Below are 19946 nucleotides of genomic sequence, written 5' to 3' on the forward strand. Positions count from 1 at the left end.
AAGAATTGGACAGGACTGAGCGACTTTCATGTTCAGTTTTCACTTCTGATGTACAATCACAGATATTTATTGAGTTCTTACAATATTCAGATTCCCTTTAATGTACAATTGTAAGATTAAAGGGCAAATTTCTTAACCTTTCTGACTTATGAGTATCATTGTTCTCATCAGTAAAAAATGAGGATTTAATAAATTGGCACATGAATATATCTTAGAATAGAAATGATAAGCACTCAATAAATGTATATACTATTACTATTCATTTCCGTACATTTAACTTGTCATATTTTGCTACTTACTCTACTGGTTCCTTGCATTCAAGGACATAAGACACATTTTTGGTCCTCTTCATATTTTCTTTTTTTCAATTATAAGCCAAGATAGTATCTCATATGATCCCTCTCCTTTTCATTTTGCAATAGTATTATCAAGAAATGAAGCAATTCCTTGGGAGGACATACCTTGAGCAGGTCAATTTTCCTCAACAAGGGCAGACAGCTCGTTTCCTGCACGCCTCCTCCTATGCTGCAGAACAAGAATATTGTTAGGAACTGAGGGTCTTGTGAACCTTGGGAACAGCACCAATTCCCAGATATTTAATTTAGCTCTGGTCTCATCTAAATTGAAATTTTGACATAGCATTTTTCTCACCCTAACTGTTGAGAGGGATTCTATCCAATTTGTCTTTATTTGTGGTGAAGCCAAGCCAAACCCCACAGGTCTTTATGGATGCTTTCAGTTATCGGGTGACATTATTCAATCACTCACACACAGGATAATTTGAGATTGCGGGTCCCTATAACTCAAACCATATAATATTGCCACCCGGTAATGCCAAGAGATGCTTCAGAGAAACTAAAGAACACAATGGTTTGTAGCATGTATGTGTGAATTACACCAGATTTTTCTCAGCTCCAGAGAAATGCAGAATTGAAAGTGCTTCCAGGGACTTCCCTGGTCATCCAGTGGTTAGGAATCCTCCTACCAATTCAGGGGACAAGGGTTGGATCCCTGGTCCAGGAAGATTCCACACGCTGCAGGGCGACTAGGCCCGTGTGCCACAGCTACTGAGCCCACACGCCTGGAGCCTGTGCTCCGCAGTGAAGGGCAGCTCCCGCTCTCTGCAACTAGAGACAGCCTGCATACAGCAACACAGACCCAGCACAGCCAAAAATAATACAATTTTTTTTAAAAAGAAAAAAAAAGTGCTTTCAAAGGGTGGAGATTTTACTCCTCAAATTTGATATCTGTGCTGGTATGTGGGATCTTAAGGTTTGTCTTTTTTTGTTTCTTGTCCTACCTGAATTCTGGGCTTCCCAGGTGGTGCTAGTGGTAAGAATCCACCTGCCAACACAGGAGACACAGAAGATACAGGCTCGAACCCTGATCTGGGAAGATCCCCTGGAGGAGAGCATGGCAACTCTCCCCAGTATTCTTACCTGGAGACTCTCATCAACAGAGGAGCCTGGGGGGCTACAGTCCATGGGGTTGAAAGTGTTCGGTATGACTGAGCAACTGAACACACACATTCCCTGAATTTTATACTTTTTCACCAGCTAAAGATCAATTTCTCCCTTTTTCAAGCATCCTGGCTTTGGTTTTGTTTATTATTTATTAATATAACTTTGAGTTTTCTAAAATTGCCCTAATTTGAAATCCCTTGGATTCAGAGGTGATTTCATGTAACCTGCTGATTTGATGCACATGGCATCTGATTTCCTTGGAAGACGGTCATATCCCTCTATCACTAGCCTTGTTGATGGGCTCACGTTACCTCGGAATCATTTCAATGTCCAGAGTTTTTATTTCTCATCCTGATTTTTGTATTAGGAAAACACATTACAGGAAATCATTATTTTGATGACAAAATCACTTAGTCCCAATTTTTAAAGATGGTCATTAGGAGTCAACAGCTCACAGAACAGGTGCTTATCCAATGAATGCATATGAGAGTGCAAATAAATCACAAATTAGCATTAATGTTGGAATAGAAAATGATCAACTTAATGTCAAATAACCTGGCATTCTACAAAATGTATTAATAAGTTGTTGATGTAGCTGAAAAAGTGTGAAATTTATGAATGGGACTTTTACCTTAAGGACTTTGGGAGAAGGCAATGGCACCCCACTCCAGTACTGTTGCCCAGAAAATCCCATGGATGGAGGAGCCTGGTGGGCTGCAGTCCATGGGGTCGCTAAGAGTCAGACACGACTGAGTGACTTCACTTTCACTTTCCACTTTCATGCATTGGAGAAGGAAATGGCAACCCACTCCAGTGTTCTTGCCTGGAGAATCCCATGGACAGAGAAGCCTGGTAGGCTGCAGTCCATGGGGTCACACAGACTTGGACATGACTGAAGCGACTTGGCAGCAGCAGCACCTTAAGGACTTTAGAAACAAAATACATATACTGGCTCTCTTGATTTTTTTCCTTGGCTACATTTATTTTTTAAAGTTTCATGTCTCAAGACAAATTATCTTATAAAATGTGCATTTTTGACAGGTTCGAGATTAAGGGAATCATTGACAGCTAAGTAGTGAGCTTTCTTGGAAGAAGCAGAAGATAAGTAAAAGATATACTGGTAAATATGAGGAGACTAATTAACTAAGGTGGTTAAATGCAAAGTGGTCTTTAGCTCCCTGATAGAACTGACAGTTTAGGCTGAGAGAGGGCAGAGGCCTGGGGGTCCCTAGATTCAGCCTTCAGGCCTCAAGCCTAAGACTAGAAGAGGCTGGCTATTGCAGACAGAAATTGTTACAGATTCATGTAAACCAGCTCCCAGGTGGTTCAGACCTTAAAGAACCCACTTGCAGTGCAGGTGACCTGGGTTCCATCCCTGGGTTGGGAAGGTGGGGAAGATCCCTTGGAGGAGGTCATGGCAACCCACTCCAGTATTCTTTCCTGCAGAATCCTCATGGACAGAGGAGCCTGGCGGGTTAGAGCCCACCAGGGTCACAGAGTCTGACTTACTGAGCAACTAAGCAGGCAGGCAGGTTGCATTATTCACTTTAGACAAAAGGTAGAAACCACCCAATGCCCATTAACAAAAGAAAGGATAAATAAAATGGGGTCTAATACATACATTTCAATATTACTCAGCCTTAAAAAAGAAAGGAAATTCTGACCTGGCTACAACACAGATGAACCTTGAGAACATTATACTGGATGAAATAAGCCAGTAACAAAATGGCAAATACTGTAAATTCCAGTTACATTTGGCATTTTAGAGTCATCTTACACATAGAAACAGAGAGTAGACTTGTAGTTTGCAAGGGCTGGGGAGATGAGAAAATAGGGACCTTTCCTATTTAATGGGTATAGAGTTTTAGCTTGCAACATCAAACGATCTGTGGCTGGATTGGACAACCATTTTGAATATACTTAACCCTAGACTGAACTGTACACTAAAAATAGTTAAGATGGTAAACTTTATGTCATGTGCCTCTCACCAGCTTTTTAAAACACTAAATAAGTGAAAAGTAGAAATGATCTAGATGAGCTTAGAGACTTTTTTCTCCTGTGTCAATACTGATGATTCAAATGATACTTATATAGGGCTCTTATTTAAAACAGTGCATTGTGTGTAATGTTTCTTCCAGGATTAAACCATTATCTAATATTTACAGACTAAAGCTTAACACTATTTTTGGCAAAATTCTTAAATATTTGCAGGTTAAAGGGTATAACATTGAAACAAAGACTTTTGTAATACTGACAATAATGTACTTTTACATTTGTACATTTAGACTGAATTATCACATACGTGGTGCAAATGAAAACTTATCAACTATATAACCTATTCCTTACAATATATAGGATGTTTAATATGAAGTAAAACTAGTGAAGTATTTAAAAGCAGAAATTTTTATACTGTATTAAAATGCATCAACTTGTGGTGAGTTCAAAATACTCAGCAAAAATATTTCATAGAAAAGACCTGAATTTTATCCAGTATCCACTCACATTGTTTTTATTTGAGGCCAAAGTTACAACATTAAAATGAATCATATAAGGAAAATAATCTTGAATTTCAGTTAATTTTATATTGCCCGATGTAAATACATTTCTTGATCTAGGTTCATATAAACAGAACAGTTACTAACTATAAATTTTAGATTCATATTATGCCACATGTATTCATTCACAGAAGCCCTTTAATTGCAATGATTTTTGAAAACTTTAAAATGCTTAGAATAGATGGACATAGACATTATCATACTGAAGTAAGTAAGTCAGGCAGAGAAAGACAAACATCACATGGTACTGTGTACATGAGGTATCTGAAAAGGAAAGGGAGGGCACAAATGAGCTTATTTACAAATCAGAAATAGAGTCACAGATGTAAAAACAAACTCATGGTCAGTTACCAGGGAATGGGGGGATAATAAATTGGGAGATTGGGATTGATATATATACACTGCCTTATATAAAATACAAAACTAACAAGGGCCTATGTACAGCACAGGGAACTCTACTCAGCACTCTGTCAGTTCAGTCGCTCAGTTGTGTCCGACTCTGCGACCCCATGAATCGCAGCACGCCAGGCCTCCCTGTCCATCACCAACTCCCGGAGTTCACTCAGACTCACGTCCATCGAGTCAGTGATGCCATCCAGCCATCTCATCCTCTGTCGTCCCCTTCTCCTCCTGCCCCCAATCCCTCCCAGCATCAGAGTCTTTTCCAATGAGTCAACTCTTCGCATGAGGTGGCCAAAGTACTGTTGTTTCAGCTTTAGCATCATTCCTTCCAAAGAACACCCAGAATCTAAAAAAAAGTGGAGTATAAACTGATTCAGTTTGCTGTTCATCTGAAACTAATACAACATTGTAAATCAACTACACTCCAATAAAAATTAAAATAAAATAAAATGCTTAGAAAAATATTTAACCTGAATATTAGTTAAGAAATACTTGAAACATCAGACAAGATCAGTTTTTAAACAGTCCTTAGGGCAATACTGTGGAAAAGGAAAAATAGAATACAAATATTTCTGCTATAACTAAATATACGTTAGTTAACATTATTCAAAATTGGAATAAGCAATGAATGTACAAATCAAATGCATGACAAATGAACTGAAATAAAATCTGCAACACAGCTATATGCAACATTTGTATTCATGCATGTACACATTGGGACAGGCAGTTTTCAGGCTATTACTCAATGCCAAAATATTTTGTATGGAGTAGTCTATTATTGTGCTGTCACTCATTCATGTCTGACTCTTTGCGACCCCATAGACTGGAGCCTGCCAGGCTCCTCTGTCCAGGGGATTTTCCAGGCAAGAATTCTGGAGTGGGTTGCCGTTTCCTCCTCCAGGGGATCTTCCCAACCCAGAGATCGAACCTGTGTCTCCTGCATTAGCAGGTGGATTTTTTACCACTGAGCCAACTGAAAATCTATTTTTTACCATCCTGCAAAAACCATTCTAAGAGAATATACTCTAAAATTTTAAAAATGAAGAAAATAAACATTTTAACTATGGATTTCTCTTTTTTTTCTCTCCTCTCTCTCCCTTGTACACATTGTGCTTTTTCTGAAAATGTCCTTAATCCTTTTATGTATGTGACACCTATAATTTTTTTCACTTTGGGGGCCTTGATTCCTAAGGTATCATACACACGATCTTTGATATAGGAGCATTTCCCAGAGAGAAGACCATAAACCCATTTACAGTCCTAACCATGGAGAAAGGATGCTTTCCATGAATAATTAATTCTGGGCACTGAGTCTACTGCTGGAAACTACTCCACTGTGGCCATGCCCTGGGTGCAGGAACAGATGTTGCGGCATTTCTTTTGCATTACTCTGAGTACGTCACACATTTAAAGCCATCCTGAAAATATATGATTCAGTTGCTCTTTAAACAAATGATGAAAGAGAGAGAGGAAGACAGAGAGAGAAACTGGGACAGAAAGAGGGACCCAAGGAAGCTGTTAGGCGTCCAGGTTACCTTCCCGAGAGAAGACCCCGAGCTGAAATGTGTTCCATTCCTCTTTTTATTTTTAAGATTTTACTTCATGCGGAGCATTTTTAAAGTCTTTCTTGAATTTGTTACAATACTGCTTCTGCTTTATGTTTTGGTTTTTTGACTGCAAGGCATGTGGGATCTTAGCTCCCTGCCTGGGGATTGAACCCACACCCCCTGCACTGGAAGCCGATGTCCTAACCACTGGACCACCAGGGAAGTCACCTCATCCCTGTTTTCTACGTGGGAATGTAGGGCCTAAGGGAAGGTCACAGACAATTATCAGAATTCTCCAGGTAAACACAGATCACTGTTTCTCACTATGAAAGGTGCATGTGATGTCAGAGATGTTATATTTTCAGGCACAAAAAGGAATTAAAAAGAGGAGAGACTCATAAGAGATCAGTGAGTGGTGGGGTGGAGCTCAGTTGAACCAGAGGCGAGCTGTTCCACAGGTAAGAACAGGACAGCCAAGCATATGTAATTACCAACTTCTGCTCTGCTAGACTCCTCTCTACATCCTGGTCAGAAACTCTAAAACTGCCATGTGAGGTTACAAGTCCTTCATCGGTGGCCTTCCCTCCTCTCCAAACCGATGGAACTGAAATCTCGTATAATGGGCAGCAGGGAAGCAAGGGGAATACTATCTCCACCTTCTGGGGCTATAAATAAAATGGCATTTTGTTCCTGAGAGAAACATAGATCTCTGTATTCCCCATCTGTTCACTGTGTAAACATCCTTGAAAAAATAATCCAGAACAAATGGTAGACCTTATCCACAAAAGATGCAGAAACATAAAGGGCCCTAAAGAACAGTCTCCAACTCTCTCCTCCCATGACTGTGTGAAATCAAGGACTCTCAAGAGATCAAACCAGTCAATCCTTAAGGAAATCAACCCTGAATATTTACTGGAAGGACTGATGCTAAAGCTGAAGCTCCAAAACTTTGGCCACCTGATGTGAAGAGCTGACTCATTGGGAAATATCTTGATGCTGGGAAAGATTGAGGGCAGGAGGAGAAGGGGGTGACAGAGGATGAGATGGTTGGTTGCCATCATTGACCCAATGGACATGAGTTTGAGCAAACTCCAAGAAACATTGGAGGACAAGGAATCCTGGCGTGCTGCAGTCCATGTGGTGACAAAGAGTCAGACACAACTGAACGACTAAACTACAACAAGGATTCTCATGGGGGGAAAATCTCAAATCCTTTCCACAACAACAAAAATTTGTAAAAAAAAAAAAAAAAAAAATTAGAAATCACACATTTTAGCTGAAACAGGGAAACATTTGGTATCTGTGGGTTTCACAATGATCATGTTTCTGTCTTACTTTATCATGGTCTCAGACTGACCTCGCTGCACGCTGACGGTCACCAAGATGGTTATGTCCAGCAGAACCAGATGACGGGCTGGCTGGGTGGGTCAGACCACGGCCCAGATGTGGGGGGACGGGCTGATGTTTTCTGTCTCTACTGTACCATTGAATCAGGACCCACTCTGGGTCCTCTCCTTTGATATATTTCTTAAGTGTCTTTTAATCTTTAGTGGGCTCCCCAGCTGGCACTGGTGATGGCACTAGCAGTAAAGAACCCACCTGCCAATGCAGGAGACACAGGAAATGTGGGTTCAACCCCTGGGTTGGGAAGATCCCCTGGAGGAGGAAGTGATAACCCACACCAGTCTTCTTGCCTGGAAAATCCCATGGGCAGAGGAGTCTGGCAGGCTACAGTCTATGGGGTCCCAAGAGTCAGACACATATACACACAATCTTTAGGGTTCTCTTTCCATTTCTTTTCTTCTTCTTCTAATCTATTTGTTGAAGAAGTCAAGCCATTTGTGTTGGAGAAATTTCGAGAGTTTTGATTTTGCTAGTTATCTCCCAGATGTGCTATTTCACAAATTCATCAGTCTTTTAGTTCCTATAACCTGGTAGTTAGATCTAAAGGCATACTCAAACTCAGATTCAATGCTTTGCCAAGAAAGAGGCAGTGACATGTTTCAAGCACAGAACAAGTGATCTGGTTCCTTCTGCGATGTTAATTGGGTCCATTAGTTCATTAGAGGTTTTAAAGGGTGACTTTCTAATTCTCTTTTTTTTTTTAACAATAGCTGGAATATATATGCTCTATTCATTTCAGTGTCCCCAGCTATTTCCCAAGTGACTGAGGATGCTATGTATATTAAAAGAATAGAAAATAAGACATTGAGAGGTGGAATCCACTCCAGTGTTCTTGCCTGGAAAATCCCATTGGCAGAGGAGCCTGGCGTGCTGCAGTCCATGGGGTCACAAAGGGTCAGACATGACTCAGTGACTAAACCACAACAACAGCTATTTCCCAAGAGACTTGCATATTAAAAGAATAGAAAATAAGACATTCGGAGACAGAACTCAGTCAGAATCATAAAAGAAGGAATCAGATACAGTTTCAGCAATTCTTTTAACTTCTTGGTTGAATTTTTTGTGCTCCAGAGATAATATGAAGTGTCTGTATGTGAATGCTATGAAAAGGGACATATTCAGTGTGGTCAACCAGGACGTCAAGAAATGACAGCTTTCTGGAGTTAACTGGAGACATAAAATCTATACATTTCTTTTGCATAAAGAATATAGAAAAAGTTTCTGTACTGCTAAGTAGACAATTATCCTTAATACTGTCACTTTGGGTTAAAATATACACGCAACATGTGTCAAGTGTATTGAGAAGAGTAAGGAGTCTCTAACTGTAAAGTACTTCTTGTCACTGTGATAAGACCTTAAATTATCCAAAATACTTAAGAGCATATTCTTGTGGTGAAAGAATGAACCAGAAAGGTATATGCACTTCCATGTGTCTATGACACATTCCAGTTCAGAATGTATCACTAGTCACCATCCACAATAACCGTGGCCTTCCCAGGTGGCGCTAGTGGTAAACAACCCACCTGCCAGTGCCGGGGACACCAGAGACTCGAATTCGATCCCTGGGTCGGGAAGATCTCCTGGGGGAGGAAATGGCAACCCACTCCAGTATTCTTGCCTGGAGAATCCCATGGACAGAGGAGCCTGGCGGGCTACAGTCCATAGAGCCACAAAGAGTTGGACACGACTGAAGCAATTTAGCACACACACACACACACACACACACAATAACTAGCATTTATTCTATATGTGCTCTTAAGGTCATATTCTGCTATACACTAGGGCTTCTCAGGTGGTGCTAGGAGTAAAGAGTTGCCTGCCAAGGCAGGAGACATAAGAGATGCAGGTTTGATTCCTGGATCAGGAAGATCCCCTGGATGAGGCCACAGCAACCCACTCCAGTATTCTTGCCTGGAGAATCCCATGGACAGAGGAGCTGGGTGAGCTATAATCCATAGGGTCACTAAGAGTAGGACGTGACTGAAGTGACTTAGCATGCACAAATGCACGCACTACACTCTACCAACACTAAAGTATAAACATCAAAGAAATTCAGCTTCATAGTATGTATTTAGACATAGAACTCTTATCTCCAGGTCAGTTGGGTCTCCTGCCCCTCCTGCTCTCTCCTTGAGATTAAATTAGGGGATTCAAAGGAGAAGGAACCTGCTGAGCCCAGGGCAGCTGTTGTCCAGCCTCTGGTGAGTTCTCCACTCAGGAAACCCTGACCTTGCTCTGTAACACTCCTGGTCACTTAGATTCCCTATGTGTTGGGGACAGTTGCTCAAAGGTAGACCAGAAAGCTGTCTAAACTCTGCTACTATATTTTCCTGACATAATAAGCATAATACCCACTCCAGTATTCTGACCTGGAGAATTTTATGGACTGTATAGTCCATGGGGTCGCAAAGAGTCGGACATGACTGAGCAACTTTCACTTTAATTTATTGAATAGACCTAAATCTTTGATGAACTTAGAGCACTTCCAAGTCATGATTTTTGACACCTGTGAAGACACCTGTCTTGAAGACAGGGAGCTGGGGGAGACCAGACAGATACTGTGTTGACCAAAGACAAGACCTGGCATTTGCTTTTTGACTAAAGCTCTGATACATGTCAGCTTTATCTTGAGCTGATTCTTGCTTTCCAATGCGACATGTGGCCCAAAGAAACACTGGAAGACCAATCTCTAGGATGCTTTTTAGGAAAAATGAAATACTTGATAGACTAGATCTATAGCATAAGTAAAATGTGACAAGAGAGAGCACATAATCATAGAATTAGAAGGACTATTTAAGATCAACTCATCACATTCCATGGCTTCACAAGTAGCTCAGTGGTAAAGAATCTGCCTGCCAAGCAGGAGATGCAGGTTCGATCCCTGGGTTGGGAAGATCCCCTGCAGAAGAGAACAGCAACCCACTCCAGTATTCTTGCCTGGGAAATTCCATGGACAGAGGATCCTGGTGGGCTACAGTCCATGGGGTCGCAAAGAGTTGGACACTGAACACACATACACACCTCACTTCCACAGGTAGGAAAACTGAAATGACTTAACCGAAGATATAGGACAAGTGAGTAATATGTCTAGAACTCATGTCCTTGATTCTCGACTGCAAATCATTGAAGGCAACTTTTTTAGCACTTAGTTGCTATCCTGAACAATAAATATACTAATGAATGTGTAAGTTCATGGAGCATAGTGAAATCTCTAGTAAAAAAGGGAAAATACATTCAGAAAACTGCTGTACTTAATATCAACAGTAGCAAGACACCAAATTTTAACGAGTATAACTCAACATTTCATTACTGCCTCCCACTGATATCATAAACCTTGGGCAAAATTTGGTATATTTGAAATTATATTAACTTTTCCCGGTCATCAGGGTACCACTTAGTGGATTTTAACAGTAATATTTCCACTGCTAGTCTAGGGTCACCAACCAAAAAAAAAAAAAAGTTAATGGTTCTACAAATGTTTCCTAGTCAAAAAAGAAATGTCTCTTTTATAAAGATACCATAAACCCTCCTGTCAATTCTCCTGTTTAAGTAATACCAAAGCATGTTTAAAATCATTTGAGTAAGGTTTTGAAATGAATCTTAAAACTGTTCATACAAAAGAAATGAAAAATGTTTTTAATTTAAAGGCAACTCCACCATTCGCAGGAATTTCCTTGTATGAGAGTCTAATTTGCTAATCAGATGGATAATATCTTCTTCACAGTGAGCTATGGTTAATTAAATGCTATAACTGAACTATGAAGAAAAAGCAGACCCCTCCAAGGGGCAGTCAACTAGGTCATTACTCGGAGGCAAAGCAACCTAATCATTACCACAAAGTTCAAATTAGAGGAATTGATTTGAATATTTAGTGGAGAAATGTCTATTTAGTTCTTTGGCCCATTTTTTGATTGGGTCATTTATTTTTCTGGAGTTGAGCTGTAGGAGTTGCTTGTATATTTTTGAGATTAGTCGTTTGTCAGTTGCTTCATTTGCTATTATTTTCTCCCATTCTGAAGGCTGTCTTTTCACCTTGCTAATAGTTTCCTTTGATGTGCAGAAGCTTTTAAGGTTAATTAGGTCCCATTTGTTTATTTTTGCTTTTATTTCCAATATCCTGGGTGGTGGGTCATAGAGGATCCTGCTGTGATGTATGTCAGAGAGTGTTTTGCCTATGTTCTCCTCTAGGAGTTTTATAGTTTCTGGTCTTACGTTTAGATCTTTAATCCATTTTGAGTTTATTTTTGTGTATGGTGTTAGAAAGTGTTCTAGTTTCATTCTTTTACAAGTGGTTGACCAGATTTCCCAGCACCACTTGTTAAAGAGATTGTCTTTAATCCATTGTATATTCTTGCCTCCTTTGTCAAAGATAAGGTGTCCATATGTGCGTGGATTTATCTCTGGGCTTTCTATTTTGTTCCATTGATCTATATTTCTGTCTTTGTGCCAGTACCATACTCTCTTGATAACTGTGGCTCTGTAATAGAGCCTGAAGTCAGGTAGGTTGATTCCTCCAGTTCCATTCTTCTTTCTCAAGATCGCTTTGGCTATTCGAGGTTTTTTGTATTTCCATACAAATTGTGAAATTATTTGTTCTAGCTCTGTGAAGAATACTGTTGGTAGCTTGATAGGGATTGTGTTGAATCTATAAATTGCTTTGGGTAGTATACTCATTTTCACTATATTGATTCTTCCAATCCATGAACATGGTATATTTCTCCATCTATTAGTGTCCTCTTTGATTTCTTTCACCAGTGTTTTATAGTTTTCTATATATAGGTCTTTTGTTTCTTTAGGTGGATATATTCCTAAGTATTTTATTCTTTCCGTTGCAATGGTGAATGGAATTGTTTCCTTAATTTCTCTTTCTGTTTTCTCATTATTAGTGTATAGGAATGCAAGGGATTTCTGTGTGTTGACATTTCTCCAAAGAAGACATACAGATGGCTAACAAACACATGAAAAGATGCTCAACATCACTCATTATCAGAGAAATGCAAATCAAAACCACTATGAGGTACCATTTCACACCAGTCAGAATGGCTGCAATCCAAAAGTCTACAAATAATAAATGCTGGAGAGGGTGTGGAGAAAAGGGAACCCTCTTCCACTGTTGGTGGGAATGCAAACTAGTACAGCCACTATGGAGAACAGTGTGGAGATTCCTTAAAAAACTGGAAATAGAACTGCCTTATGATCCAGCAATCCCACTGCTGGGCATACACACTGAGGAAACCAGAAGGGAAAGAGACACGTGTACCCCAATGTTCATCGCAGCACTGTTTATAATAGCCAAGACATGGAAGCAACCTAGATGTCCATCAGCAGATGAATGGATAAGAAAGCTGTGGTACATATACACAATGGAGTATTACTCAGCCATTAAAAAGAATACATTGGAATCAGTTCTAATGAGGTGGATGAAACTGGAGCCTATTATACAGAGTGAAGTAAGCCAGAAGGAAAAACATAAATACAGTATACTAAGGCATATATATGGAATTTAGAAAGATGGTAACAATAACCCGGTGTACGAGACAGCAAAAGAGACACTGATGTATAGAACAGTCTTATGGACTCTGTGGGAGAGGGAGAGGGTGGGAAGATTTGGGAGAGTGGCATTGAATCATGTAAAATATCATGTAGGAAACGAGTTGCCAGTCCAGGTTCGATGCACGATGCTGGATGCTTGGGGCTGGTGCACTGGGACGGCCCAGAGGGATGGTATGGGGAGGGAGGAGGGAGGAGGGTTCGGGATGGGGAACACATGTATACCTGTGATGGATTCATTTTGATATTTGGCAAAACTAATACAATTATGTAAAGTTTAAAAATAAAATAAAATTAGAAAAAAAGAAAAAAAAAAAGAATATTTAGTGGACTCACTGTGGGGTCAAACCCCTTGAGATCAGTGCATTCATACCTGATAGTCTTCTTAGTGTATTAAAATGGACTTTGATGAAAAATACACAGAATCAGAAAACATACAGAGAGGGAAAGGCAACATGTAGAGATGCTCCCACAGGGTTCAGAGAGTCCCCGATAAACTGGAAAGTGTGGAAGCGTCAAGCTCAAGTGGGGATCGTCCTTAGCAGGTGACCAACAACCCTCTGCTTCTGACAACCCTCTGCCTTGGGACGTGTGGGAGGCAAACCTCTTCTAGAAAGAAGTACTTTCTCATAGGCAGCTACAAGGAATTATTCCTCTCTCCCTTGAAAAAATACTAGTTTAGTCCTTGGGGGTCAGAGAGTCAAGCAGAGAATGCAGTCGGATTGTCAAGACGATACCCACAGTGGTACAACTGACAGAAGAGCAGTGAGGTTTGCAGAGATGGATGCACCTAGAGGCTGTCATACACAGTGAAGTAAGTCAGAGAAAAAGAAATACTGTCTATTAACTCACACATTTGAAATCAAGAAAAATGGTACTCATGAACGTATTTGCAGGGTAGGAATAGAGACACAGATGTAGAGAACAAACCTGTGGACTCCAAGCGGTGGACAGAGGTTGGGCTGGGATGAATTGGGAGACTGGGATTGACGAATATACACTATTGATACTTTGTATACAATAGGTTTTTTTTTTTTTTTTGCTTTTTGCTTTTATTTCCAATATTCTGGGAGGTGGGTCATAGAGGATCCTGCTGTGATGTATGTCAGAGAGTGTTTTGCCTATGTTCTCCTCTAGGAGTTTTATAGTTTCTGGTCTTACGTTTAGATCTTTAATCCATTTTGAGTTTATTTTTGTGTATGGTGTTAGAAAGTGTTCTAGTTTCATTCTTTTACAAGTGGTTGACCAGATTTCCCAGCACCACTTGTTAAAGAGATTGTCTTTAATCCATTGTATATTCTTGCCTCCTTTGTCAAAGATAAGGTGTCCATATGTGCGTGGATTTATCTCTGGGCTTTCTATTTTGTTCCATTGATCTATATTTCTGTCTTTGTGCCAGTACCATACTGTCTTGATAACTGTGGCTTTGTAGTAGAGACATTTGAATCAGTTCTAATGAGGTGGATGAAACTGGAGCCTATTATACAGAGTGAAGTAAGCCAGAAGGAAAAACACCAATACAGTATACTAACGCATATATATGGAATTTAGAAAGATGATAACAATAACCCTGTGTACGAGACAGCAAAAGAGACACTGATGTATAGAACAGTCTTATGGACTCTGTGGGAGAGGGAGAAGGTGGGAAGATTTGGGAGAATGGCATTGAAACATGTAAAATATCATGTATGAAACAAGATGCCAGTCCAGGTTCGATGCACGATACTGGATGCTTGGGGCTAGTGCACTGGGACGAGCCAGAGGGATGGTATGGGGAGGGAGGAGGGAGGAGGGTTCAGGATGGGGAACACATGTATACCTGTGATGGATTCATTTTGATATTTGGCAAAACTAATACAATTATGTAAAGTTTTAAGAATAAAATAAAATTTAAAAAAAATAGGTAACTACTGAGAACTTACTGTATAGTGCAAGGAACTCTATTCAGTGCTCTGTGGTGACCTAAATGGGAAGGAAATTCAAAAAGGGGAGATATGTATGCATGTGGCTGATTCATTTGCTGTACAGCAGAAATTAACACAACATTGCAAAGCAACAGGGCCTGCGTGCTCAGTCATGTCTGACTCTTTGCAACCCCACAGAGTGTAGCCCACCAGGCTCCTCTGTCCATGGGATTCTCCAGGCAAGAATACTGCAGTGGGTTTCCATTTCCTTCTCCAGGGACTCCTCCTTACCCAGGAACTGAACATGACTTTCCCACATCGGTAGGCAGATTCTTTACCACTGAGCCAATATTCCAGGAAAAAAAAAAAAAGGCAATATCATAAATCCTTCCATGAACTGCTATTGTTAGAAATCACAGGAGACTTAATAATAATATTTGCCTTTGATTGCAAACAAGCAGAGACAATTTGAAAGTGAAACTTACAGAATATACAGCATGCTAAGATTCTATTTCAATGAATATCAGACTCTACTTATTACAAACTCCAGGAAAGCCCTCTTAAGGTTTTACATGTGGGAGGCTAAGAGCAGATGATGTCAATTACTTGAGCACATATCCCACAGAAGGCTACAAAAATACACTTATTTGGCATACAAAAGAATGGAGAGATAAATGTACTTTATCACAGCCAGTAGGAAATGTTTTATTCCATAAATAAGTTATCTCATTAATTACATTTTTTTAATTAGGCGAAGAAACCTTTCCAATTTTTTTTTTCCAATCTTAGCCAAGTCCAAAATGATTAGGTAGCATCTCATCTGCCTGTCCCTCTCCATATCTAATTTTCATAGTAAATCAGTCACTTTCCACTTCAAATCCAAATCCAGGAACTGAAGTTGTTTGCCAGTTTGCTATTTCCTGGCAGGGGGGGAAATCTGGTTCCTGTTATTTGTGCTAAGTTGCTTCTGTTGTGTCCGACTCTTTGTGACCTCATGGACTGTAGCCCACCAGGCTCCTCTATCCATGGGATTAGCCAGGCAAGAATACTGGAGTGGGTTGCGATGCCCTCCTCCAGGGGATCTTTCCAACCCAGGGACTGAACCCACGTCTCTTACATCTCCTGCTTTGGCAGTCAGGTTCTTTACCACTAAACCCACCAGGGCAGCCCTTCTGTTGATTTGGGAGGTATTTTTCCTTTCCTGTGGTTTTATATGCACTATTTTCAATACAGAGAACACTAGGCAAAGCCTTGCTGGAAGGGCCCTCTTGTTGGCAAAAGCCCATGTGCTGGAACGGTCACCTGACCTGGCCAGAAGGGACCCGGGGCTGATTCCCACCTGGGCACAGGCTGGCCAGGCTACAGCCTGGGGGTCCCAGACCCACAACAACTTTGGGGTGGAGTGCTGGCTGTCCTTGTCCACACAAAAGGCAGTATTTGCATCTTATGGAACATTCTAGAACCTGTAGGCTTCCCTGGTGGCTCAGCAGTAAAGAATCCACCTGCCGATGCAGGACATACAGGTTCTATTCCTGGGTTGGGAAAATCCCCTGGAGGAGGAAATGGCCCCCCACTCCAGTCTTCTTGCCTGGAGAATCCCCTGGACAGAGGAGCCTGGCGGGCTACAGTCCATGGGGTCGCAAAGAGTCGGACACAACTGAGCAACTAAACAACAACTGGAACTTGTAAAGCATAGAGACCTCTAGGAAGGAGTCTTCCGAGCCTCTCCCCTCAAGATGGAAGGAGGAGAGAAAGGCCCTCAGCCGGGTTTCTCCATGCACGCTGTCCACACAGATGCCCTGGAGCCAGTCTGCTGTAGCTAATGTTCCGTGTCCTGCTGTGTCTTCTTCTTTCCCAGAACACTTGAAGGAGAAGCTGGAAGAGTACATGGCTCGGTTTTCCAAAGTGAGGATCGTCCGCACCAAGAAAAGGGAAGGGCTGATCCGGACACGACTCCTGGGGGCATCCATGGCCAGAGGCGAGGTCCTGACCTTCCTAGACTCCCACTGTGAGGTCAACGTCAACTGGCTGCCCCCGCTCCTCAGTGAGTGCCCCTCAGCCTCCTGGGGTCTAGGCAGGGGAGGGGGTTTACTTCTATTTAGTCTGCCGTTGACGAAGGCTAGAGACCCCTTTGATGGGGTTTGCAGTGGGAGCCCTGAACGCTATTATTAACCATTGCTGGGAAGTATAGGTAACTAGAAAACCGCATTGAAATTACCTTTTTAGATAATGCAGTCTAACTTTGGTTCAATAAGGTTTGATTTATTATCTGAGACATTCACTGAGTAGACTAAAAGGAAAAGGTGTTTATTATACTATCTACAAGTACAGTGGGCTTCCCAGGTGGCTCTACTGGTAAAGAACTCACCTGCCAAAACAGGGGATGTAAGAGATGCAGGTTTGATCTCTAGGTTGGGAAGATCTCCTGGAGGAGGCCATGACAACCCATTCCAGTATACTTGCCTGGAAAACCCCATGGACAGAGGAGCCTGGCGGGCTGCAGTATACAGGGTTGCAAAGAGTTGAATACGACTAAAGTGACTTAGCACACATAAGCACAGTATGGTTAAAATGCACACACACACACACATAATGTTTAGTGATTATTACAGGATTGTTAAGAGATGAGAGCTGCCCGTTTTCCTAAGGGAAAAACAAACCTCATTATTCACTGCTGCTGCTGCTGCTGCTAAGTCACTTCAGTCGTGTCCGACTCTGTACGACCCCATAGATGGCAGGCCACCAGGCTCCCCAATCCCTGGGATTCTCCAGGCAAGAATACCAGAGTGGGTTGCCATTTCCTTCTCCAATGCATGAAAGTGAAAAGTGAAAGGGAAGTCACTCAGTCGAGTCCAACTCTTAGCAACCCCATGGACTGCAGCCTACCAGGCTCCTCTATCCATGGGATTTTCCAGGCTACCATCATGTAAAACTCCACATCACTAATAAGTCCACATCACCAACTTTGTCTAGGCCCTGCTGCAATTCTTGAGAGCATCTCTGAACTGACATTTGTTCTGATGCTGCGATGAAAAATGCATTCAGCCCCCAGAATATAGTCATGGTGCAAGCACTCTGACATTTTCTCAGGATTTACAAGGCTCTTCTCCTTTCCACTCTGGCTCCAGCCTAGCTGCCTAAATATATGACCCCTTACATTCACACAGAACCCTTCAAACACACAGAGTTGCCCCCCAGGTGATACATCTTAAATGATCACAAGAAGACTCTCTGACACTTGAACTGTTAAAAACAGCAAATGCATTCAAACTAGAAAACCTATGTGAAACTGAGTCCAAGCATTACTATTAATATCTCTTTAATTTCACAATGAAGACAGAGATAAAGCCCAGTCGTAGCTAAGGAATAAATTGTAAAATAAGAAAAAATGTGTTTCTAAAAAGTTCTTGGTCTGCACATTGTGTTCCTTTATGTTCCTCCAGATTTCACTAAATCAACTTTTATTGTAAATATATCCCTGGTCTTGGAGCTAAAGCAAGTAACAACCGCCTTCACAATAGCTGCCTCAGGAAGAATCGCTTGCTATTGACAACTGTGCAGGATTTCAGGCGGAACTGGCAAAGCTCCATTAGTAAAAGATGCGGGGGGCGGGGGGTGGAAATCAACTGAAACTGTGTTGGATTTGAAACAGGAAATGATCAGCCGGTAAGGCCCCACCATATCTCAGATCCACCCCCTCTCCGACAGACAACGGCCTGGCCACCCTAATCCACAGGGATGTTTCTATGCTCCTAATGGTCAGAGACTCTTCTGAGCCTTTAATTAAAAGTACCTTGTCCAAGGGCATAGCAATTTAAAGTTTCATCAGTAGCCCTGAGCTTCCCTTAAACTGAATTTGGCCTGTAAGGTGTTGAATAGGCAAGGAAGTCAGCACAAGGGCTAATTATTTATGAACCAAAGCAATCCCTAAAAGCCAATGATCAAGGCCCTGATTGTTCCTATGCATCTAAAAAGAGGAGAGGAAAGGGAAAAGACAGAAAATAAAGAGAAACCCATTTTTCCCTTTGAAGCATTTCATTTCCTATAGGCCTGATGGTTAAGACATGATCTGAGCTCAGGATTGCTATCTTTTTTTATTTTCCTCTATCACTGCCTTGATACATCTTTCAAAATGAAAAAAAAATTTTAAAGAAACAGGTGGAGTCACACGGTTTGGTTCATTTTTCACTCCGGGATTATACCTGGATTTCAATTTCCCATTAAGAGTCTATTTGTTTGATCCCAGGAAATTGAAATGTAGGCACAATCCTTAGACAAAAAAAGTAGTCAAACTGCCTTCACTGTGAGCAAGAGCGGCTGGATGAGAGCTGAGAGGAAATTTGACAGGAAAGCTGACAGTTAATTTAACAGACTCATTCTCTTTGGGTCACCTTGGGACTCCTTGTTGGTCAAGGAACTTGTTAAGTCAACCTGATTCTGAATTGGATTGAAGAACATCACTGAAACCTTAATACTCATGTAGCAGCAGAGCTGATAGAAGAAATATTTTGGACACAGCAGTGAAGGTCTCCTCTGTCAAAGACATCTCTGGGAAAAGACCACTTAGTGAAAGATAAAACCTACTCTAAGACTTTCCCAGGTGAAAAAGGGTGCGTAGAGAGCCCTTGGTGGGGACTGATCCGAAGGTGTTGGGGGTGGGAGGCCGGGTCTCTCTGCCTACTAAATAACTAAATAAGATGAAGGTGACCTTAGGCTCTCTGAGGCCTCCTGGGACCACACTAGCTAAGACTGCAACCCCTTTTCTAACAAATAAATAAAGACAAGGATCCGAACATAATAAGCTAAAAAATTAAAAATAAAACAAAATCACAACCTTCTCCACATGCCACATTCGCCTTGCTGCTGCTGCTGCTAAGTCGCTTCAGTCATGTCCGACTCTGTGCGACCCCATAGACGGCAGCCCACCAGGCTCCCCCATCCCTGGGATTCTCCAGGCAAGAACACTGGAGTGGGTTGCCATTTCCTTCTCCAACATTAGCCTTACCCTGTTTTATTTTCTTTCTATCACATTTAAGACCATCTAGCATACTATATCCGGAGAAGGCAATGGCACCCCACCCCAGTACTTTTGCCTGGAAAATCCCACGGACGGAGGAGCCT

The 19946-nt window shown here is 41.4% G+C and overlaps 1 protein-coding gene across 1 annotated transcript in view; it reads left to right on the plus strand.

Moving 5' to 3' along the window:
- GALNTL6 (polypeptide N-acetylgalactosaminyltransferase like 6) overlaps positions 1-19946 on the plus strand; it is a 1542469-nt gene that overhangs the window by 1286843 nt on the left and 235680 nt on the right. Inside the window, exon 5 of the mRNA NM_001191298.2 lies at positions 16684-16869. Within this exon, the coding sequence (NP_001178227.1) occupies positions 16684-16869 (186 nt within the window). The remainder of the gene's footprint in view (positions 1-16683; positions 16870-19946) is intronic.

Source organism: Bos taurus, chromosome 8 (genome assembly GCF_002263795.3).
Source record: "Bos taurus isolate L1 Dominette 01449 registration number 42190680 breed Hereford chromosome 8, ARS-UCD2.0, whole genome shotgun sequence".
Classification (NCBI taxonomy): Eukaryota; Metazoa; Chordata; class Mammalia; order Artiodactyla; family Bovidae; genus Bos; species Bos taurus.